Raw genomic sequence first — 24,722 nt, forward strand, 5'->3', positions numbered from 1 at the left:
CTTTTTTCTCTCTTCTTTGCCATATATCCTATTTATGGTTAGATCAACAGACAAGTTTTTGGTCTAATTAAAGGCTTTTTGACTTGTTCTTTTTATCTTACATTGCCTCTAGAAACATGTAAAACATACTACTCCGTAATAAATTATCTATATATAGCAGTTATAGTAACATAACTAACATTGTAACTAATAGTCATGTATGTAGGACTTGAATGGCAAATAAATTGGACTCGTAGTGTCGAATTTAAATGATATGCAGAACATGCTTATCATACATGATTTAAAACAATAACTCGACGTAAATCATTCTTAATAAACAGCTAATCATACATGATTTTTTTTTTTAAAAAAAAAGAAAAAAAAAAAAAAAAAAGAGTACCAGGTAATAATATATCGTAACAACCAAGAACTAATTACATTTCTTTGCTTGATTGGGATTTCCTAAGTTGTACCATTGGTTTTGTGTATGTATACCCTTTGAGTTGTATTAATCAAATCTTTTGCATTGGGCTCTTTCTTGGTCATGTCCTCTTCCTGTCCATGGAAGAGTGACTACTTGCAATAATTTCGAAACCCGGGCCCTGCTTATCCCCCCTTTCTTCCCTTATTATTATTGAGAATATATAGGTAAAAAGGGAAGTTATGGTGGAATTTCATAAATATGTACTTATATTAGCCCTTGTGTTCTTCATCACCGTGCATGGTGAGGAGAAAAAACCCCGTGGTGTTACATATGATTCACGGTCATTGATAATCAATGGTAGTAGAGAGCTCCTCTACTCTGGTTCAGTACATTACCCTCGTGTACCTATTGAGGTACCAAAAATAATCTGTCAGTTGTACCTATCTATGATTCTATGTGAAACCGGGATTTATTGTAATCGAGTAATTCTTGTGTGGGATGCTAATCTATCGTAAGACAAGGATGACTTTTATAATAGACTTGTGTAAAGGAGACTTTTATGAGAACTTAGCTTGGATGATGTTTCGGGTGAAAACAATGGGACCTTGCCGAAGGTCCGCTGAAACGGAGAAGACTGGATTCGGTCCAAGTTATGTTGGGCCGAAGGTTTCCTGCACAGTAAACACACGTAAACTAGCCTCGGGGGTGTTGCCGAGGAAGGCCCCTCCGATGCTAAAGTCAGTACAATGTGTAGAAAGAGAACACTATGCAAGAGAATTAGTTGCTTGAGGCTTTGCTTGAATATATGAGAATATATGAATCTATGAATCAATATGAATGTATGAATATTGATGACTTTTATACCTCTTCATACATGGAGAGGTTGGGCCTTAGCCCAATTGGCTTGCTTTGAGGGCTGACCTTTGACTTAAGCACAATTGGAGAGTTGAACCTTGACCTTGGGCTTTTAATTGGATCATTTAATGCCTAGGCCCAATTGGACTAAATTGGACCCAAACAACTTGCCCCCAGACCCGATTTGGAAGGATGACGGGTCGGGTTTGATTTAATTCAGAAAAGGAGGGAAGTAAATGATTTAATTAATCCAAAAATTTGAATTTAAACCGTAATTAATGAGATAACAACGGTTAAGGCGGATGATTGTGGAAGTTGGACGGATAATGGGAAGTTTAACCACAAGATCGTGTGTTTAACGGTTACTTAGTGGGGTATTTAAGAGAAATTGAAACGCGGACTCCCCGTATCCCATTCCTGGAGATATAAACAGAGGCGCGTCATCTCTCCTCACTTATTCACCAACACAAACCCAGAATTCTCGAGAGAAACCAAGAACCCGCATCAAAACTTCGCAAATTCCCCGAGCATTAAGCTTAGAAACTGAGACTTGCCACTACGAACTCGTAAATCGGCAACTTTCGCTTCAGATTAAGGTAAATTCCTTTGATTTCAGTTTATTTTTCTTCGAATTCAAACTCCTTCCTTTTTTTTCGACTTTTTTTTTCTTCGAAATAATCAATGGCAAGAGGAGTTAGAGGTAGAGCCCGTGCTCCAAGAAGAGCAAGGCCAATTCCCGATCCTAGGAACAGGATTGGGACCTGGAATGGACAAAGGCCAGAGTCTGACCCTGCTGGAGGGATTAGGGCGACTCCAATTTCCTCGGCTCCTCCTCAGAGAACGGAGGGGCCGAGCGCTTCTGGACGGGACGATGAAGTTCCCGCTGTCCTTTGGGATATCCTCCCCGGGTTTTCAGAGTGGGAGAATGCCGAAGTGGCTTCGACCATGATAAAGAACCGCCCCTACTCACGATGGGTGGAGAATGCCGAACAATATCGGTTTGCCGAGCAAATTGAATTGCATTACGACATTTTTGAAGCTGATGGGTATTGGTGCCGAATGCCCGCGGCATCCGATAGAATCCATCGTCCACCCCCGGGGTATGTGGGGGTGTACACAAGACAGCTTCAGTACGGGCTGAGGTTCCCTTTGGACGTATTCGTCCGAGACTTGCTGATCCATTACAATATCTCCCTATGTCAATTAACTCCCACCAGCATCCGAAGGGTGATGACATACTTATGGGTCTGCAAGTTCTTCAAGTATGTGCCGAACCTGCACTGCTTCAAAAAGCTTCATCGGCTAGTGCCAAATATTCAAAGTGGGCACGGAAGCCATGGTTCTGGGTGGTACCGGATTGAGTCCCGGCCCCAGTACCTAACCATGTGGCCGAACGACTCTTCAAACAAGGACTGGAGAGGTCAATGGATTTGGGTTAGGGCACCCACAGATCCGGGCCACCCTTGCGTCTTCAGCGCTCCCCGGTACCTTGCTGAGCCTGATCCCGACATGGGAAGTCTAGGTCCCCCCGCAGATAACGGGCCGGATCCGAACCTTGATCAACAACATATCTTCGGTAAGATGCCGAACCGGGGGGGCAGCGGCCGAATGCAGCATATCCCGGAGACTTGGCTCCCCGATACGCATTATGTTTTCCAAGAGAACATGCTAGCAGCTGTTGGCCTCAGCCGAAAGTTTAAGGATGGTAAGCTTCTTCGGCTAGGGCCGAGGCTTTTTAATTATCTCTTTTTCTTCTCTCACTTCGCTTTTTTATGCTGTGCCAACCTATCTGAACTGACCTTTCCCCTTTTCTTTTTCAGAGCGGGACGAGACCAACGTTGGCATTAACTACGCTCGTCTTGGTGTCAACCGAGAACGAGTTGTAACTGATCGGGCCCCGTCTATCACTGAACCGAGGCATAGGGAAGTTCATCTAGACTCTTCCCACTTCCAAATTGAGGTTGTTGCTCTGTATCAGAGGCAGAAGCCTTGGTGGAAGAAGAGAGACCCCTGGTTTCAGCTACTGGACGAAGAAGCTGAAGCTGCCCGTACAACCGAAGAGGTTGCACGGGTTCTCGAAGCTTGCGAAGGAGGAGAAGGGTCCTCCAGAGCTGCTGAAGAAGAAGCTACAGCTAGGGCAGCTGAAGAAGACGAGGCTTTGCTGAAGACCTCGGTGAGCTTTCAGACTTAACTTTGTCTTTCTTCTTTTTTTTTTTTTTTTTTTTTGTACTCACATTCCTCCTCCCCCCTGTCTGTTACAGTCTGAAGAGAGTAACAGACACAGAGAAGGGAAAGCCCATGTTCGTCCCGAAGACCAAATACAAGAAGAGTCTTCAGACTCAGATATGGACGAGCAGCCCCTTCAGAAAAGGCGCCGAAGGATGGCCATCATCGGGCCGCATGACTTTCAGCGGAGGCCGATGACCATCGGCGTTGAAATAAGGGAACCCGAGGAAGGCAATGGATCGCCGAGGGTTCCCCGGCCACAACCTCAATCACCTCAAAAGACCCCTCCGCCACCTTCTTAGATGGAGGTGGATCAAAAAACTCCCGAATCAAAGGGAGGGGTCCAAGAAGAAATTCAGGAGAGTGCTGCTGAGCACAAGAATAAGGATGTCGTGATGCCCAGTGCTGAGGGTTTCACGGCGGACATCGCAAGAGAGGTTGAGGCTTTCGTCCTCGCCCCTGAAGAAGAGGAGGTCATAGTAATTGACTCCTCTGAGAAGGATGATGCTGAGCCATCCAAAGCTAAACAAGCTCCATCGTCATCCTTTCCCTCCTTCCAGACTCTGCAATCTGGAGAAATGGGTTTCTCGACCCCCCGAATTCCAATCCCAGATCACATCTGGGACCTCATATGGGGTCAGAACCGTGAAGGTGTTGCAGCCTATTTCGGCGATTTTGCTGGCATGTCCGAAGTAGATAGGGCAAGAATCTGGTCGCTGAAGGCCACTGCTGGGATGGGCGAATCCAGCAGATCAGTTCCTGACCCAGCCAGGTCTAACCAACTGCTGATGATGCAGGTGATTTTCCTTCCCTTTATTTCCTCTAAAATTCAGCTCTATTTTTATTTACCTTTATTATTTTTTTAACTTGTGCTCCTGTTTTCAGTTTGTGCACAATCAGACTCTCACTGTAGAGCTGATAGATACCCTACAAGATAGGGTAGACGCTGCTGAGCACGAAAAGAAGGTAGCTGAAGAGGAATTAAAGCTTGCTAAGCTGAAGCAAGCAGCAGCTGAAGAGAAGCAGCAGAAGGGTGAGGAGTACGAGAAAAAAGCTGCTGAAGCCCTCAAAACCTTCTGCGACGCTATGGAGAAGGAAGTTTTTTCCCCCACTGATGGAAGGGGAAAAATTCCTCCAGAAGCATATGGGAGTGGACGTCTCCAAGTTCAAGGCTGCCGTTGAGAGCCGTATTCAGGAAGGAGCTGCTGCACAAGCTGAAGTGCAGCAACGACTAGAAGCTCTTGAAGCCAGCCGAATGGCTGCTGAAGAGCTGCTCCAGGCCAGAGATGTCCAACTCTCAGAGGCTGCTGCTGCTGCTGAAGCTCAGAGAGCTAAACTCCATGAGGCTGAGGATCAACTGATGGCAAAAAAGTTGAAGTGGCCCAGGCTCAGACAAAGGCTTCCCAAGTTCAGCAGGAGCTGAATGAGCTGAAAGGTTCCTCCTCCAAGCTCGCCGATGAGCTGAAGAAATCCAAGGAAGACTTGGAGGAGACCCAAAAGAAGATGGCTGATGCTGAGGCTCTACTCAAAATCCGTGTCTATACCCAGGAAGAATATGAAATGGGTTTCAGAAACGGGTTCAGAGTATGCCGAAGAGTCTGCCTTCATGCTGCGCCGAAGCTGGACTGGTCCAAATGTGCTGAATGGGTCCAGAATCCCGAAGACCCTCATATGAAGTATGCAACTCCAGTCGAAGCTGAAATCCTTAAGGCTGAGGAAGCCGAAGAGGAAGCTGAGAGAATGGAGTTGGAGGCTGAACAGAGGGAAAGGGAGGCTCGGCAGAGTGCAAAGCCTGCTTCTTCTGTTGCTGGGGCTGAGGCCACCATGGGGCTCAACGCTGATCAGTCTGATCCTCGGGCTGAAGCATAGGAACTCGGGCAGTCGTCTTCAGAATCTTGCGGTTCATCATGCGCTTAACTTTAGACTTGCCGCTTTCTGAATTTTTTGCCTTGTTTTTTGCTTCAGCTTGCCTTGTCGTACAACAGTTTATTTTTTTGCTTATGTACGTATTTCGGCAGCTGTTATTTTCCGCTTGTGGGCGGCTGCCGATACAGCTTAATTGAACTTGTAGCTCAATTTCTGAGCATAAATTATTAATTTGATGCTCTTTTCTTCAGCTGCTTTGTTTTTGAATGCTTTACTGTTTCTTTCATTCTGCCGAACATAAACTTGCACTGATAGTGCTTCTTGCCCCCCCAGAAATTGAAGTATGGCTTCAGCTGAATAAACAATTTCTTCATTTCTTTAAAATGGGTATCCGAAACACAGGGCCAACTGAAGGCAGTGCTTCTGGAATACAAGTCTTACTGAAGATTGACTTCAACTGAAAATTGGATATCCGAAACACAGGGCCAACTGAAGGCAATGCTTCGGATATTAGCTTTCTGGGATACAAGGCTCAGTTAAGGCAATATCCCAGAATTGTCCATGGACTCATGACTTTGGAGAACAAATCTTACTGAAGTTGGACTTCAGCTGAAAGACATGTGTTCTTTAAAAAGATGCATATCCGAAACACAGGGCCAACTGAAGGCAATGTTTCGGATAATGGCTTTCTGGGATACAAGACTCAGTTAAGGCAATATCCCAGAATTGTCCATGGACTCATGTCTTTGGAGAACAAGTCTTACTGAAGTTGGTCTTTCAGCTGAATTTGTTTCGGGTGAAAACAATGGGACCTTGCCGAAGGTCCGCTGAAACGGAGAAGACTGGATTCGGTCCAAGTTATGTTGGGCCGAAGGTTTCCTGCACAGTAAACACACGTAAACTAGCCTCGGGGGTGTTGCCGAGGAAGGCCCCTCCGATGCTAAAGTCAGTACAATGTGTAGAAAGAGAACACTATGCAAGAGAATTAGTTGCTTGAGGCTTTGCTTGAATATATGAGAATATATGAATCTATGAATCAATATGAATGTATGAATATTGATGGCTTTTATACCTCTTCATACATGGAGAGGTTGGGCCTTAGCCCAATTGGCTTGCTTTGAGGGCTGACCTTTGACTTAAGCACAATTGGAGAGTTGAACCTTGACCTTGGGCTTTTAATTGGATCATTTAATGCCTAGGCCCAATTGGACTAAATTGGACCCAAACAGATGATATGAGATGATTTTTGTTGAGAAGTTGGCTATGTAACACTAAGACATGAATCGTTTAAAAAATGACTTAACATAAAGTATTTTCTTAAACACGTCCTAATCGTGTTTTTGGTAAAATAGGAATGGGAGGATATCCAAGACAAGTAAAGACGGAGGCCTAAATATGATACAAACTTATGTGTTTTGGAGCGAGCATGAGCCTGTTAAGGGCCAGGTGAGATAAAATTGGGCATTACTTAGTTATAAATTCATGTATCAACATAAACTTATAAGCAATAATCTTTAATAATATCATTATTGCAGTATGATTTCAAGGGCCAGAATGATATTGTTAGATTCATCAAACTGATTGCTGAGAGAGGCATGTGGGTGACCCTCAGGGTTGGACCTTTCGTTCAAGCTGAAGGGACAATGGGTATTGGGTAGAGTTTTTTTAAAAAAAAATTTGTTACGAACCACCACATGACAATGTTACCAACCTCTTACATCTTCTTTAATAGACGAGATAGTTAAACAGTAACACCATATCATCTATGTTACGCAGTATATTACATTACTTTTTTGGCAATCCTACAAATCCTCTAGATGCGTTCCAAACAATTTTGTCATATGCAAATGATAAGCCAAGTAATAACTTCGTTGTTGCAGAGGGTATCCATTTTAGCTAAGAAAGGAGCCCAATATTGCATACAGAACAGATAACCAAGTGTTTAAGGTAACTATATGACGATTTCAATCACTAATCTTACACAATTTTGTCGAAATCAATATGGAGTTTTCACAAATTTGAACGTATACAGGCAAATATGGCGAAATGGGTCAACAAGATCATTGGTTTAATGAAGAAACACCATTTATTTGCCTCGCAGGGGGGTCCTATTATCCTATCTCAGGTGAACATCAACATTTTGATAAAAATGTGTTCATGAAATATGGATGTTATTAGTTGGAGAACTAGCTAGCTTAGCACTCTTAACAACTGACATCTTTTACTCAGGAAGAAAATGAGTACGATACTATCAGAGAAGCCTACAGATTTGGTGCTGCGGAGGGATATATCCGTTGGGCAGCAGACTTAGCTGTTGGACAGAAAACTGGTGTTCCATGGATCATGTGCAAGCAAAAAGACGCGCCTGGTGAAGCGGTAAACTTTAATCCCAACTTATTGCTTCAGGAGATAATTTAAGAAGTTTTGTTTTTTTTACTCATTTCTTTACATTCTGGTACAGATCAATGCTTGCAATGGTAGACATTGTGGAGACACATTTGCAGGTCCAAATGCCCCTAACAAGCCATCTCTGTGGACTGAAAACTGGACTGCTCAATAAGTAGTTCTCACTACGTACTAGTAATAACAACACTGAATTTCTCAATTATAATCTATACTAAGAGTATGTTTAGTTTGGTAACCCTTCTAGCCTAGTAGCCTCCTAGGTTCTCTTGCTCCTATACATGATATAATATGAGCAAAACTCTCGCATTTTGTTTGTTATTGTGACTACAGGTACAGAGTTTTCGGAGATGTACCATCTCAGAGATCAGCTGAGGATACTGCCTTCAGTGTGGCACGCTGGTTCGCCAAGCCAGGAAGCCACACTAACTATTACATGGTATATAACCAGCTAAACTATCGAGCAAAAACTCGAGTTTAATGCTCAGCTCCTCTGTCCCATATTTTTTACTTCTTCCCAGCTACTCAGCTAGTCATTTTGGGATGTCCAACCTTTTTGCCTCCATCTCCTGAAACAATATTGTGTCAGCACTCCTGCACTCAGTTAGCTCTCTTTCAACCCTTCAAACAATTCTTAACGTGCTTTCCAAATCCTATGTAAAATGGAGATAATATATATAATATGGGACTAAGGGAGTACAGTCTAGGAAAGTTTAAGGATAACTCTATATATTTAATTTATACAATCTTATATAATCTGTGGGTTGGCTTAGTACTACGGTGGTACAAACTATGGAAGAACTGCAGCAGCCTTTACTACCACTCGCTACTATGATGAAGCTCCACTTGATGAATATGGTAAATCCCATCCCCTGGATCTTAACAGAACTCCTATTGAGCAAATTAGCAGTATAACACCAAAAACAAAATCATCATTTGAACATGAAGTCATGAATTGCTATGCATGCTTGATTAGGTCTGAAAAGGGAACCTAAATGGGGACATTTGAGAGACTTGCACCGTGCTATAGCGCTAAGCAAGAAGGCTATTCTTGCAGGGAGATACGGTGTCAAGAAATACGGTCCAGATTTGGAGGTAATTAAGCTTATAACAATAAAACTAACTAATAGCATGTTTGATAGGTGGTGATGGCAGACAATTGTAATGACATTTTGTATGATTTTGTGAATATAATCTCATTAGTAATGCAACTTTGTAGTAAAAAAAAAAATGTGTTTCTTCCTAGATTTTCATTGCAACTTATATTTAATCATCGTATTGATTGGGGAGGGAGATGCATTACCATTGCCTGCTAAACAGCTAGACTGCTAGGATCAAACGTGGTTATTGGCTAATTTGCTTCATTGTTCTTGATATATGCAACGATCAGGCACGTTACTTCAAGAAATGCAACCTTTGTGCAGCTTTTCTGTGGAACAACAAAACACATTTGTCAGAAACCATGAAATTTAAAGGCATAGAGCATACCCTCCCACCCAAATCCATCAGCATCTTGCCAGACTGCAAGAATGTTGTCTTCAATACAGATCAGGTCACTTTTTTTTTTAAACATTAAACCAAACATAATCATGTACACTTCAGTGATTCACTTATGAAATTCTAAGTAACTTGAGAAACAGATGGTAAGTCAACATAGTGCAAGAGAATTTGTAAGGTCTGAAAGAGCCAACAAGGGTCTGAAATGGGAGAAGACTGTTGAGCGCTTGCCGACTAAGCATGATATCTATGCGAGGGTTCCACAGGAACAATTTTATATTGGACAGGACAAAACTGACTACTTTTGGTACTCAACCAGGTGAAATACATGATCAAATGAACATCAGTTGATATTTGCTTGTAGATACTTAATCAACCAATATTAATATATTATCATTCTAATGATTTTGTTTATTTTGATGTGAATCAACTTTTGTTTTCTAGGAAAGATTTGGACAACGTCGACTTGCCTTTCAAAAAATCTCTCCAACCAGTCTTATGGGAAAAGCATCTTGGGCACGTGATGCATGCCTTTGTCAATGGAGAGTTTGTAGGTAATGATTATTTATTTAACTTAGATATGTTTACCAAGGATAACACTCTATGGTGACCATTGCTAGCCTTTTCCTTTCTTAAGGTACCAAACATGGAATCCACAGAGAACCAAGTTTTACTTTCCAGGCACCTGTTAGATTAAAGGAAGGCGTCAACAATATAACAATCTTGAGCAGTGTGGTTGGAATGCCGGTAAGAGAAAACAGAGAAGAATGGATAAGAGTTTTTCTTCAATTTAAAGTCCTTTTTTTCAACTGTAAACAGTTTCAATGAAAAATAGTGATCACAATTCATCACATATACCATTAAACACTAGCAGATCAACAAAAGTTTGTTTTAATCAGTAAAAACAATTCAGCTAGTTTAATTAAAGTCATATGAAGAGAACAGTACTCTGTCATGTAGTTGTACTAAATAGTAGAATATAGATATACTGTTATATATCAGCTATCAAACAACTTCCAACGAAGATGACGAAGAGACTGATAAAAACATATTTGCTTCATTCAGGATAGCGGAAGCAATATGGAGAAGAGGTGAACAGGGTTGAAAAATCTGGCAATCTTAGGTTTAGGTACTGGAGATCTTGATCTGTCATTAAATGGATGGCACCACAAGGTACATACTGAATGTTCATTTGTATGACTTCTACAGTATAATTTAGTTTTGGTGAAGCAAGTAATGGACAAAAACTAGTCTTCAATTCGAACATAAAAATTAAAGGCCTGAAAACTGTACCTAAATGCAGATTGGTATGGAAGGAGAGAAACACCTGTACTTTACTGAGGAAGGCGCAAAGAAGGTGAAATGGACCCCGGCAAAAGGAGCTGGAAAACTTTTCAGTTGGTACAAGGTAATATAGTTTTCACTGCTGGGACATAAGGTGTATTCATTGATAAAAGATGATATAACTTAATTGAAGTAGTGACATCCTGAAATAATGTGAATAATTGAATATTGATTAAGGGTTTAGCTATCAGGAAAGTAGCAGGTAGACTTGATTTAAGTAAACTGTCAATTTAGCAAACTAAGAAGTGTGTTTTAGGCATACTTTGATGCACCAGACGGAGATGAACCCGTGGCTATAAGGATGCAAAACATGACCAAAGGAATGATTTGGGTCAATGGCAAAAGCATAGGACGTTACTGGTCGAGCTTCCTCAGTGTCAAGCAAGAGCCTTCTCAAAAAGAGTAAGTAATCATACAATAGAGCAAGAACAATAATATGTTCATCAAAATACTATGTTCATAAATAAACTTAGTTAAAAAATAAAATTGATATAGGTACCATATTCCAAGAGCATTCCTTAAGCCTAAGGACAACTTCTTGGTGATCTTTGACGAGTCAGGAGGAAACATAGACACTGTTCAGATTGAAACAGTAAACCGCGACACCATCTGCAGCTACATAGGGGAAGACATGTCGCCAAATGTGATGGCATGGAAGAGGGTTGATGGGGACTTCCTTGCAGCAATTGAGGACTTAAGGCCCAAGGCATCGCTTGAATGCCCCAAGAACAAAGTCACCAGCAGTGTTGAGTTTGCTAGCTTTGGTAATCCTAACGGTGTTTGTGGTTACTTCCTCCTTGGCAACTGCAACTCCCCTGACACCCAAAAGATTGTTGAACAGGTGAGCCAATTCTCTTACATAAGACTTGAAAAAGAAAATTTTGACAAAAACGAATACAATTGCTTTGAACTATATATGCATGCTCTTTTTAGTAATTGGTATACATACAAAAGCCGAGGTATAAAGTTTATTCAGATGATACAGAGTATGATCGAGTATTATTTCAAGGTTGAACTTTGGCCATTAATATCTTCAAGGACAGATGAATATTACGAAGTATACACTTACTACTGTATCAATGCATGGTGATAAATCCTAACTCTGATCCTCTTCTTATATTGAACAGCATTGTTTGGGAAAAGTTAGATGCAAAATACCAGTAGACAGGAAACTCTTCGACAATGGCAATAACAAGTGTGCAGGAGTATCATCAAAAACATTGGCCGTTCAAGTGAGATGCAGCCTCAAGAACTAAAGCGTCTCTCTTTTTGTTTTCATTTTTTGAAGGAAAAACAATGGCAATCAAGGCATGTAGCTATACAATATGTTTTGAGGGAAAATCAATTTACTAGAATGGTCGCTCAAAAGGCTGAGCCTGGAGCAAAGAACAATATTCGAAATAAATAAAATTGGTCTTACTTACAATTTTTATGTTTTTTTCGTAATATTTAATGGGCTAAATATTCATTTGAGCTCATATATATAAAGGAAAATTTTGTATTGAAAATATACATTTAGATAAACACTACGGTACATACATATACTAAGTAACTATTGCAGAACTTTATATTTTATATGCGAAGTATGCATTTAAAAGTATCAATATGGAAATTTTGGAACCTCGAAGGTAAAGTCACCATAAATAATTATGGGTTCGATATAAAATAAAAATTACATTTTTTTTATTGATAAAATTTCTCTTTTTACAGAAAAAAAAAATGATCCCGAAAAAATCGCTCCAAAATCCAATCAAACGCATAAATATAAACATATTACTAATTACAAAATTTATTCCCAAAAAAATTACCCTACAATTAGTTGATGTAGGTTAAAATTACTATACCACTAAGTTTTTGAGTGGTAGAAACACTTGGTAATTAAATCAAATCAGGCTTATAAGTTTTGAAATGCTAGAAAATACTTTTCAGGAATTCTACTAAATAACAGAATAATGATTTGCAGAAAAATATTGAACCCGTGTTAAGATGGTCTTATAATTTAACCTAATACGATTATTATACGAAAAACTTAGTACTCCATAGTGACATATTAGCAAATTTATCAGATCTCAGTAGGCAAACTAGAATCGTATTAGCCATCGATTTCACAGTAACAGAAGTTTTAAATTTTAAGGCTGCGGTATTGCAATATGTCAAGTGCCGTGACTAAAAATAGATTCAAAGGCAGAAAAATCAACACATACACATATAAACCAATCTTATAAAAACTTGATGAACTAATTATAAGAGATGATCAAGAACAAATTATTTCCTATTTTCTTTGTTTGAAGTACATCAACTGTTCTCAGAAAATGAATGAAAATCTCAAGCACAGAAACTAATATATACATGCTCGAAAGGCAGGGCAGTAACAAAAGAACCCATTCCATCCAAAAGCCGACGCTCCAAAGAAGTCACCCTAAATCACTTTTCCTTAGCAACTGAAATTGAGTAGATGTTTATTGCTACTAAAATGCAGATGCTGAAACGATGGAAAATAGCAAGAAACTTGGAAGACCACCTGAATCTGTGTGAGGTTGGAGAAGGAATTATATACAGAATGTACGACAGATCTTAAACATGTTTCAAATACCTAAACGAACCCACATCAGAACCCCAAAATTCAATCAGGCCGTCTCCAAAAGTAAAAACTTCCTATCAGCCACCACTTTCACAAGGCATTATTTTATCACATACACAATCTACTTCAAAGATCATATTCAGCCCAAGCAAGAATGTCTTTGCCAACCAAACCATTATGTTGAATTCACAAACCTCATTTGGATAACTTGACAGACCCATGAATCATGACAAATCAAATGATCCTTGTCCTTCGTTGATAGCATAAAGCAACTTCTTGAACATAATTTCCTGCTCAGCAAATATCCAAGCCCGGTATTAATCTCTAGGGATAGAGAGCCAACAAAATATATCTGATACAAAGATCCCATAAAACAAAAGTTCAGAAGGAGATTTATATAGTACCTTTGTCGAGTAAGGAGGAAGCTTAAGGTAATTAGCACAGGTCATGACACTAGGCAAATCATCATCCGCAGTTTCTGAAGGCCCTGTTCCATTTGAAGCTGTGGTGGTGGTTGAAGAATGCTGTAACAAGACAGGCAGCGAGTTTAGAAGTTCTGGATAGAGACCAGATATTGAAATATATCAGATTTTAGCATGAAAATATTACCTTCCTCACAATTGTCAACTTGGGGCTAAGCACAGCCAAACCACCAGGTGGAAGACGTGGCGCACCAGTGACAAATTGACAAAATGCACGTTGCTGTTCTGGTGTGAACTCACCCATAATCTCAAGCAACTGAAATAAGTAGATGATTCAGCTTTAAATTGAAAGTACAAGTAACACAAGCTGGTAGGAGTTTATTCAAGTAAAGAAACGTACATAAACAATGGCAGGGCTTTTGGCTGTGTATCCATGATCAAATTTAATGTGATCAACAAGCATATCAGGCTGCAAAAGATGAAAATTATCAGCCCATATGTAAAAGAACCTCATTGAGCACAATGGCCCGAAGTTAACAACCAAAACTCAATTTTACCTTCCACAACTCTCTACGGCCACAAAGCAAGCAATCTAGTTCATCTGGAGAAAATATCTGTAAAGATGTGACGTCGAAAACCTGATCACAAGCACGTGAAAATTAGTTAGTACAATCAACAAGGCCCACAACACAGACAATATCCTAAATGCATGGGAGTGGTCCAAGTAACACTCAACAAACCATAATAACACATCAGCCCCTGCAAACACTAAAACATGGACTTCAGCAACATAGCTAAAACACAATAAGAAACAATTAACAAGCACCAGACAAGAGGAGTTTCTTGGACCACTCCCATGCATTTAGGATATTCACTCCCATCAATCCTCTTCATTCCACTGCCATATTACTTTTCTCTATAACTTTTCTTGCAAGAAATCAAACAAAGGAGACCTAGTTTGCAATTGTGTTTTCCCTTGAAAGATTGTTTTCCATGGAAATATATACTTCGTATTTGATTAAAAATGTTTTCCATCAAATGGAGGCAAAAATACCAATTTTTTTTTCCCAAAACAGGACCTTGCAAACAAAAAAAGCAAGATAGATAAATCCTAACCTGGTTGAACCCTGCCCTAAAAGCTTCCAATTGCCTAATAATTCCAGACTTAACAGTGGCATCCACCACCAATGATATGTATTCCTCCAAATTATTGATATCCACCTGCAATAATACCCACAAGGAACTTAGAATGGCTGGGGCACAAGTAACCAAAGTAGACGAAAACTAGAATGAAAAAGAGATTCATTAAACTTTACATTTTCATCCCCTGGTTTCAAGACGTAATCTGGATATCCAGGAAGCGTAAAATCTAAACATAGATCCTCAATTGGAGTTCCACGAAAGCACAACTCCGCAATTACATCCGGATGATCACCACCTATTGACTCTAAATACTGTTTTCTGCAGACTAAGGCTTGTAATTCTCGTAAAGTTTTCCCAACCTCTGGATCAAATGAAAGGATATCATGCAAATCAAGCTCCTACAGAACAAATGAACCAGGTTAACAAGAGCAACAATAGAACTACGAAAATGGGTAAAATAAAAAATATCTCTGAAACAGCAAACATCCAATATAAATGTTACCTGTCCAAGCACAAGTTTGTAAAATGCTGTTGATAATGGAAGATCCAACAGCCTTCCATCTTGAAGAGCTTTGGCCATGATTCGCCCAAGAAGTCGAAAATGTTCAACAACTTTGCTGAAATGGCTGCTCTCTGAAGCATCAGCACTTGGCGGCCACGGTCGAGGAAACAAACCAAGAGGGGATTGAACAAGATTTGCATTTTCCCCATAATTCAATCCTGAGGCGTCTTCAGATTTACCGTCTTTGCTCTGATTATCACTATCAATTTCCATAGAAGATTTGTCAAATGAACTTGTTCTCCACATTTTCAAATCCACTTTCTGCAGGTCGTGACTCAAAAGGGTGTAGAACTCCAACGTTGGACCTAATCCTGTCCCAACCTCACCAAAATACTCTACTTCAAGGACAGCCTTCTGGCTGGAATACATTTCCATGACTTTCGCTGCAGAATCTAAAATGCGATTTCGTGAAACACGAACCTTCTGGCGCTGTAGCCTCCCAACTCGAACTTCCCTTTCACTAGACCCTTGACCCTCACCCTGTTGTTGCTGCAAACGATACAAGGCCCTAGACAATCCAAATGCAGTTGAATAGAAAAACTGCCGACGAGTTTCAAAAGGAAACAAAAATGGACATGCTTTTGTCAGCTGGTAGCACCAAGACGGCAGACTACCACTGCATAATGCAAGCGCATCTTGTATCTGTCTAGCCAATTTAGGGGTGAGTTTGCTGTTAACAAATTCTGAAGTAAGAACCCTAGCTCCAGCAACAGTCAACTCATTTAGATCTGAAATCATCCCTTCTGAGAATTTATCAGAAGCTGTTTGAACCCTCAAACGAGGGGCAAGTTGATTCAAACCTTCCAGTACACGAAGCAGTGACAAAACATTATAGGTTGGATTATTTTTCTCCATATCACAGGGAAGTTCCCCTTGCAAAATACTGTCCAGAGGTGACCGGTGTGAGGCAGCAACAGCATTTGAAGCGGAAGCAGCTCCAGATTTGGTGGACTTTGATGGAGAGGCAGAATTCACAGCCCCATGGGGCTTTTCAACCTGGCTATCAGCCCGTTGATAGGTGATTGTATAAATATCACTCCATAGCCTGCTACCATCACTAGTCACAAGATCACTACCATTGTACCTCTCATCATCCTCTTCATCGGTCACAAGCTGTCGCTGGATAGCCTGATAGATTGTCAAGTTCAAATTAAGTTGCTTGCCACCAGCAGAGAAAACTAACTTAGGAGGGTCACTGGAACCACCAAGAGGACGTCCATGACGATCTCTGCCTCCCCTAATTCCTCTTCCGTTAGAAGCAAGCCCAGCCATGGCAGCAGCTGCAAATGACATTGCACCCCTAGAGCCAAAAGAACTCCCACTCCGAAAATCTGTAGAATCCGACCCCCTTACAGTGGCAGCTCTACTACTAGAACCTGAAGCAGGATTATTCTGACTATCACTGGTTGCAGGGGCAGCAGCACCATCTTCAGCAGAATCACTCAATTTCACATCATGCACTTTATCAGCCATACAAGCAGGAAGAGAATCGTCCCTCAGTACCTGCACAATAAAGATGGAAGAAACAAATTAGGAAAGATGGGGAAAAAATGACCTCATAACAGTGAACAACAAAATATCAATAATCTCAAGTCCTTATATAATACTTCACTTCTCAGGTACACTCTGTTTGTAGAACGAGGGAACAAAGCATAGCCAAATCAGCATTTGAGCTATCATAATAGTATCAAACATGAACTAGAAGTTCAAGCAAGATATCAAATTAGGTGAAACAGACAACATTTTAAATACTTGTATACATAAAAAAAAAAATTAAAAAATAAAAAATAAAAATAAAATAAAAATAAAAAATAAAAAATTAATAATAATAATAATGATAATAATAATAATAAATAAATAAATAAATAAATAAAAGAAAAAAAGAAAAGGAAAAAAAAACATGTTCGTAACTTTGCTAAATGCAAAATAATAAATAAATAATAAAATTCCAAGTTTACATACATCATCCTGGTCGTCATCATCATCATCATCAGAGATATCATCATCTTCAATTACCAATGCATCATCAATGTCAACAGGAGACAACTCTAAATCTTCATCCTGCAAGAACAGATAAAAGAGAGCAAAACTATATTTAGTATTGGAAAATTTGGAAGAGCTAGTGATGCAAAAACAAAGAAATTACACAGAAGGAACTTTTCTAAAGTTTAATCACACAGTAAATCAAAAGTTGCAGGCCAGCCTAAGGGATCATGGGGGAATGCAGGTTGCTGCTGGCACTATAAGAAAAACTCATATGGGATTCCAGTTCAACTGACATGCATTAATTAAACAAGTCGATACATAATTAAACAAAGAACACACCTCAGAACTAGATTCTCCAGTGGGTGATTTTATTTGGGCATCTTTATCTGAAGCAGCTCTCCTACGAGCAGCATTTCTTGTTTGAGGACCTTTACTTTCCTCTGGTGATGGTTTTAATATAGCTTTGCCCTTCCCCTTTGACGAGCTAGTAGTTTTGTCTTGAGAAGTATCTTTTTTTGAATAGTCCCCGATATTAATACCTGACCTGGATCTGGATGACTGGCGGCGAGTGCTAGCAGCAGGGGTGGAGGCAGCTGGTGATGAAGCACCAGCTCCTGTAGGTGAAGGCCCTGAGTCAGAATTTCCCACAGAAGTGGACGCCTTCTGCCCAGATTCACTTCGTTGAACTCGGGGCCAAAGGAAGTCCTCAACAGCTGCTAAACTTGCTAATGGATCAATGAGTACAACAGTATTAGAGTAATCACGAAGAGACTTCTCTCCTGGAGCTCTACATAGACGCAACTTAAATGGCTGAGAAAGTGCACTTAAACCTGATGAAAGCCGTGCACTCCCACCTGATGACCTAGCTGAATGACTTAATACAACTGGAAACCTTTCCAGTGAGGATAAAGCATTTTGAAGCTTTTGGACTAAAACAGTCATAGGAGTATCATTCCCTCCACTGCTACTACTAGGAAGGGCAATGGAGATAAACAACTTATATCTTTTGAGTGCCTGCTGTCTAAGCTTAGGAAGATTCACCTCTGAAATTTTCTCTTTATTAAAGTAACCACAGGAAAAATAGTTCAGTAAGGCTGCAACAACCCCACTGCCAATGAATTCAAACGTAGAAACACCATCCCCTTTGCTTAGTTCTGCTAGCATCTCATAAACAATTCCAACTAAGCTCTCCTCTTTGCCAGTTACAAAATCTGCAACGTAAGCACTAGCAGTCTTCGATTTTCCTTTCACTTTAGACTTTTGCTCCTCAACACTAGCATTCAGCTTTGCACATAAATTCTTCAGGTGCAAGAGATCCTCCGAAATACCAACATCAACAGTCCCAAGATCAGAAGGGAAGAACTTATCCTTGAAAGACTTTGCACAACCACTGACAGTTGTGCGAAGATTAGAACTGGCAGTTGGAATTTCAACAGATGTAGGAGGCGAACCAACATTAACTGAAACTGAATTCCTCAACTCTTCCAGAGAGTTGGCATCTTGCTGCTGGTTTCCACTTCGTCTCCTTAAACGTCTAGCACGTGCAGATGTTCCTAAAGCTGACTCACTATCTTTTTCAGGGGTAGCAGTTTGAGCTGAAATAGAGTTTGATGGAGAAGCTATGAGCGAATCCACAGCATGAACTACACCTTCTCTCACAAACATCTTGGAGAATGTCTCAGGGAGTTTTTCCATCAGTATCTCTGCAATTTGTAGAGCCGGAACTAATACTTGTGGATCCTTCCAAGCCAAAACACCAGAAAGAAAACTGAGAAAAAAATAAATAAATAACATGGAGTGAGTGCAACGGTGCAACCAGAAGATAAACCATGCAGAAGTGCAGGTGGTAAGAAACTATGAATACTAAGATGAAAACAAAGCAAACTTTAAACAGGCACCTTGATATATTTGTTGTGCTATTCAGAGATGATATCATTTCTGCACTGCTGAAAAACATAAGTTTACCAATCACAGAAAGGCATTTGTGACGGACAGGACCATTCACACTTGATCCATGAATCTGCTTAGCAAAAATACACTATGAATTAATGCTACCGTATTGAAGAGCTAGAAACTAAACAGCAATTAAGCAACTGAAACCTGTATCAAAACGGGAAGAAGGTCAATTCCAAATTGCTGTAGAAGCTCAGGCTGATCATTCATGAGTTTTTCTCTTGCTGACACATCTTGCACATTTCCATTTGTCTCATCTTGCTTCCCAGAACTGCTCATAGGTGACTTCTTAAAAAGAGGTCGTCTTACAAACAAGTTGGAGCTTGCTGGAAGGGAGATGGTTCCTTGCGGAAGTGGAGGAAGCAGCTCGTTTGCAAGGTTGACAATCTCAAATATCTAGTAGGAACAGAACAAATATCAACAAGTAGTTCCAAGAGACAAGGCTCCTTATATTCTGTACCACGCAAAACAGTAATATGCCATGCTAAGTAACATGGCTATTCAACCATATCCCATTTTCAAGAAAAGATAACCGAATCATGTATACAACCACTATAAGGTCACGTAATCAAAAGATAACACATCATAGCTTTTCTTACCGTTCTCCATAAGAAACGATTTAACAGCAAGAATTGGCAGAACACTCATATGGTCATTACTGAATAGCACAACAGGACATGACATGGAGTTGGCTTACCAACATCAATAGTTCACAACACATCACAAATCACTGTGAATTCAAGTCTACAATAGCATACAATTTTAGTCAGCAGCCAATCCCCATCAGCTTGAGACAAAATCACATAAAAGATACAAGACACTAAACTAAGAGGCTGAAATAAAATTGAATTCCAACACACAATAACAAATAGTCACACATATTTTTTAAAATAGTTATAAACTTGCACTAGATCCAGCCAACTACCCTCAGAAACAACCCAGCTAGAAGCAAGCATTGGAGCTTTCCAGCACCGTGAATGGGATAAATTCTTAATATCCACAAGGACCAATAAGCATACCTGCTCTGGAGGCCTGCTAAGAGCAGGGGATACAGACATATTTCCCACAAGTCCAGATCCGGCCAAAATATCTTTGAGAATTCCACTTATACCTAGCAACAGCAACGTCTTGGCTCCCACAGTAGACCCACTTGCACATGTAGCAAGAAGTCGGATCAAACCCTACAGAATTACCAAAATCACATTAAAACCATATTCAAGAACACAGCTTATACACTTGAAGAATCACAGCACTTACTGTGTAAGTAGACGTGCTCAAGGAGGCCTGGCCCCCACCAGAATTACTGGTTGAAATAAGCGAAGCAGCCTGGGTGACCAGACCATGATTACAAAGCTCATCAAGCTTATCAGAAGATGAAGCAAAGGCCTCAACAATTCGAGTAAGGCAAACAGAAGCATGCTCTAGAACCTGCAAAATCATAACAGCGAAGATGGGTAAAAAAATAATTTGACAAAAACCAAAATGGCTTTAATTCCTTTGCATAAAATGCTCAAGAAGTCCGAATTTCATGATCTTGCAATCCAACCTTTGCATCATGATACTGAAGGAGATTAGTTAGGTGAGGAACAGCTTCCATTACAAAATCAGCAGCATCCGAAGGGAGCTTCTTGCACATATTTGCAGCAGTAGCTAATGCCACTCGCTGAAATCAGATAAAAACACACATTATGAAGAGGAAAATGCGAGTATAGCCGCATCTACATCGCATAACATCCAAAAACATGAAATGAAGGTATATATGCTTACCTGAACTCCAGTTGAAAAGAAATCAAGATAAGAAAGCACTGCCATTAATGCACCAGCTCGCAAACACGCAGTTGGGTGCTCTTGAGATATCTTCTTTAGTGCTTGCAGAGACTATCCCATTCCAAAAAAATAAAATAAAAAATAATAATAATAATTCAAAAATCATCCCATAATCACTCATTTATTCATCCAATCATTTATTTTAAGACACATCAAATACATATTCATTGGCATCTCCAGTAAGGAACATCTAGATGCTAAGCTTTAATCAAAACAAAGTTAAACTAAAACTAAATTTAAAAAATCTGCCAAAAAAAAAAAATTTGTAAGAGTTGGGAGAGGAAGAAGTGAAATATGCTCCACTGGCGCCTTGCCCTTACACAAAGGTGCTTTCTATTCCTTCCTCCATAGACTATCACTCCGAAAAGGTAAGATCTAAATTCTAAATGCACTGCTTCCTACTTCCACTCAGATCAGATAAAAAAAAATGTGCTTTCATTATTGTCTAAATAACTGATAAGACATTTTCTCCAAAACCAAATCAATATCCACTAAATTGGATAGATTGGTCATTGCTATTGTCTAATATCTCACTCATGTCGCGTTTGTTGCAAAGTTGCTGACAGGTTAGGTTGTTGTCAGCAGTATGGTTGGACTAGTGTCTTCTATAAACTAGAGTCTATAATCTAAATCAATGTGTGTTTTTAAGAAAACCTGAATTGGACTACTGGGTAAACATGGAGCACTATTGAGTATTAAATGTGTTGCAGTTGCTCCCAATTCCTGGATCAACCTAGGTTAAAGTTTCCATGTTACGAATTCATACAAGCTGTAAATAAAAACAAGAGTGTAATACCTGCTCAGCCAAGTCCATATATTCAATCGTCAGCAGCCTAGCACAGAAACAATTGACCGCGCCATAATGAACAACAGCAGCACAAGAAGAAGGCAATACATCAACCAAGTGAGTAATCGCCCTCGCAGCAAGAAGCATTATATCAGGATTACTCTCGTGATTAAGCAACCCCACGAGCACAGGAATAAACGAATCCACAGAGAATGTACTGAGTGAATCCTCAGTACCAATTGACAGCAACTCACACAACTGAGTCAATGCTTCAACCTGCTTCCCATCCTCACCATCAGCCCTCAATCCAGAAAGTATCTTCTTGAGCCTTCCACTCTGGTGTGACGAAGAGGAGGCCGAACCCATAGCAGATGACGGGAGCAAATCATCGAGCCCAGCACCGAGTTTTCGCAACAAACCCTGAAGGGCACTGCTAGCAGAGGTAAGATTCTGATGCAAAAGCCCCACACCACCTCCTCCTTCACTATCATCATTGTCATTATCATCATCGTCGTCATCGAAAACATTCATCCCTAATTCATTCTCCCTCTCTTTCTCAACTTCATGTTCCTTCTCCTTACCCTTATCATTGTCCTTATCAGAACCATGGTTTCTACCTCTTCGGCCGCCACGGGACGACGACTCATCCATCGTTACAGGGGTCACAGTTACGTTAGAGCGAGTTCGAGAGCGAGTTGCCGGAGTAGTGGTGGTAGACGAGGAGGAAGAAGAAAGACGAGTGCGTTTCGCGGCGCGAGTTGTGGGACCTACAGACGACGAAGAAGGGGCTGATGAGGACGCCTCCGCCCGCTTCCGGCTGCGAGTTTCCATACAAATCAAAACCCACCCTCTCTAAAGGTTTCAATCAATCGTTCGGCGATCCGACGATGATTTCCACCATTTCCAAACGAATTCTTTCTGATTAAAAATCGAAGAAAACCCTAATCGAATCCGAATCGCTTAATCAACCAACTTTATAAACCCTAGATTCCCTTTCCTCGAAAACAAAGAACGATTCTATGCTTGATCAATCAAATTTGAATTTGAATCAATCTTAATCCGATCAACCTCGTTCGTCGCGAATTCCGTTCAGAGTGGCGTTTAGAGTGTGCAAGAAATTGAATAATTTAAAACAAAAACCTAATTAAAAAAAAAAAACAAATTAAAAAGAGAAAATTGAATTAAAATAGAGTATAGAATTAGGGAAATTAAAAGTAGGGTTTGGGAATTGAAGTATGTAATGAGAATATATAAGAGAAGAAGGAAGAAGAAGGTTACGGAATAAAACGTGAAGGGGTGCGGAAGGATGCGTAAATATCGGGGAGTTTTAAGGGGGGGACTGGGGAGGAGGGGCTGCCAAGTACTCTCTAATAATGCTTACAAATTTTGGTTTTAATAATCAATGAATAGAGCCCTAATTATGTAACTTACACCTAAATGACCTAACAAGAATTTGTGTGTTGTTTTCTAATTAAGTTTTGATTCAAGGGAGATATCATGATTCCATTTGTATAGCTGATTTTGATGTTTATTTTGGAATGTTGAATTGAATCGATGAATTTAGGTGAAAGGTTTTACATGTAATTACCCGTGGCTGATTGGGTGATTTGTGCTTTTTAGTGGTTATTAGGTTAGTACACGTATAATTTGACTTGACATGTCATATATTATTGTTTCATTATTCTTTAGTACAATATTCTCCTGTGGCGGATTGCATCAATTATAGAGGGGACACACATTAGGTTGTGTCAAGCCAATGTAACGTATTTAAAACAAACTAAGATAAAGTTGTGTCGTGTCATTTTGTATTAATCTTTCATATATAGGGTCATGCTTGTGTGTCAAAAAAAAAAAGGGTCATACTTGAACAGACTCCTTTTTTTTTACTAATTGATAATTAGTTAGTTAATACAATTGTGTTTATTTTTTAAACTTATATAATTGTACCAAAATGAGAGTTATTTTTATATATTTTTCCAATAAAATGCACCAGGGAGTTGTGTGAAAATGTCAAAACAACTCTTTTCATTTGGATCAATAACTTTTGCGATAACATATTTACTAATAAGTGTGGCACTAACTATCAATCATGTGAGATCTTCAACGTCATATGTGATGTAGACATGGTTTTTCACCGATATGAGAATTTAAATGAGTTTCGATGTTTTATGTAGGTAGTTGGCAAAGTAACTCATTACTTACTAAAATCATGTTTGCTTGTCTCTTGTTACAAAAGTATTGCCTCAAACCTAAGCTGGGACACTCTTTCAACACCTTGGTTAAAAATCATAAGAGGTAAAATATAAATGAAAAATACATTTTATAAAAGGTTTATCAGCGTTTGTGTACAATACATCTTATTGTACTAATGTATAAGTTGGTAATATACGTTGACATGATGATAAGTGGTTGTCATGATTTTTACATGTGCGTAATTACAAACTTGCAAAACAATCATCGTGGTGTCTTTTATTAAGAAAATCATCAACTTGTGGACCTGTGGTGCTCTCACTTATCATCTAACCAAGGGCCATCAACATACACTAATATTTCATAACCTCTTAACCCTTTTGGGTGGGATATTAAAAAAGGATCTTGCACCTACCCTGCTATAAGTTATACATAAACACGACTGTGTAGTTTAAAACTCAAACAATTTTCTTTTGCGTGTGTGTATTAGGATGGGGGATTGAGGTTAGTAGTTATTGAATTTCATACATGACCTTAACAAAATATAATTGTTGTTCTCGATGTCAATTTCAATAAAAGTTTCCTATGACTTTCTATTCAAGCAAGAGCAAATTAGATAAGCATATACAAGTATATGCCTTGTTTTGTAAAGAGCTTTTGGAGAGCTTATAGCTTAC

At 39.7% G+C, this 24,722-nt stretch overlaps 1 protein-coding gene and 1 pseudogene across 3 annotated transcripts; one reads left to right on the plus strand and one right to left on the minus strand.

Moving 5' to 3' along the window:
- The first annotated feature begins 642 nt into the window (after positions 1 to 642).
- LOC110718535 lies at positions 643 to 11,850 on the plus strand (annotated as a pseudogene).
- On the minus strand, positions 10,931 to 23,214 carry LOC110718533 (E3 ubiquitin-protein ligase UPL3-like). 3 transcript variants are annotated; one of them, XM_021897382.1, is made up of 18 exons: positions 21,865 to 23,214; positions 21,009 to 21,119; positions 20,788 to 20,904; positions 20,499 to 20,669; positions 20,261 to 20,422; positions 19,389 to 19,637; positions 19,187 to 19,308; positions 17,628 to 19,056; positions 17,265 to 17,363; positions 15,243 to 16,805; positions 14,914 to 15,138; positions 14,714 to 14,818; positions 14,155 to 14,235; positions 13,998 to 14,066; positions 13,785 to 13,913; positions 13,580 to 13,699; positions 13,370 to 13,465; positions 10,931 to 11,409 (listed from the first exon to the last, which is right to left on the minus strand). In XM_021897382.1, the coding sequence occupies exons 1-17, from the start codon at positions 22,684 to 22,686 to the stop codon at positions 13,400 to 13,402; spliced, it is 5,640 nt and encodes a 1,879-aa protein (XP_021753074.1). In that variant the 5' UTR covers positions 22,687 to 23,214; the 3' UTR covers positions 10,931 to 11,409; positions 13,370 to 13,399. The 3 variants fall into 3 exon arrangements, with proteins under 3 accessions (XP_021753074.1, XP_021753073.1, XP_021753072.1); XM_021897381.1 differs by lacking the exon at positions 10,931 to 11,409 and adding an exon at positions 12,796 to 13,121; XM_021897380.1 differs by lacking the exon at positions 10,931 to 11,409 and having other exon boundaries at positions 12,796 to 13,465.
- Between the last annotated feature and the right edge of the window lie 1,508 nt (positions 23,215 to 24,722).

Source organism: Chenopodium quinoa, unplaced genomic scaffold, assembly GCF_001683475.1.
Source record: "Chenopodium quinoa cultivar QQ74 unplaced genomic scaffold, ASM168347v1, whole genome shotgun sequence".
NCBI lineage: Eukaryota > Viridiplantae > Streptophyta > Magnoliopsida > Caryophyllales > Amaranthaceae > Chenopodium > Chenopodium quinoa.

Excerpts from the sequence above, each read along its gene's own strand:
- LOC110718533 (XM_021897382.1), bottom strand. The coding sequence starts at position 22,686 with ATGGAAACTCGCAGCCGGAAGCGGGCGGAGGCGTCCTCATCAGCCCCT. Across the intron at positions 21,120-21,864 it reads ATATGGACTTGGCTGAGCAG|TCTCTGCAAGCACTAAAGAA; the intron begins GTATTACACTCT and ends GGAATGGGATAG. Across the intron at positions 20,905-21,008 it reads TCTTTTCAACTGGAGTTCAG|CGAGTGGCATTAGCTACTGC; the intron begins GTAAGCATATAT and ends ATCTGATTTCAG.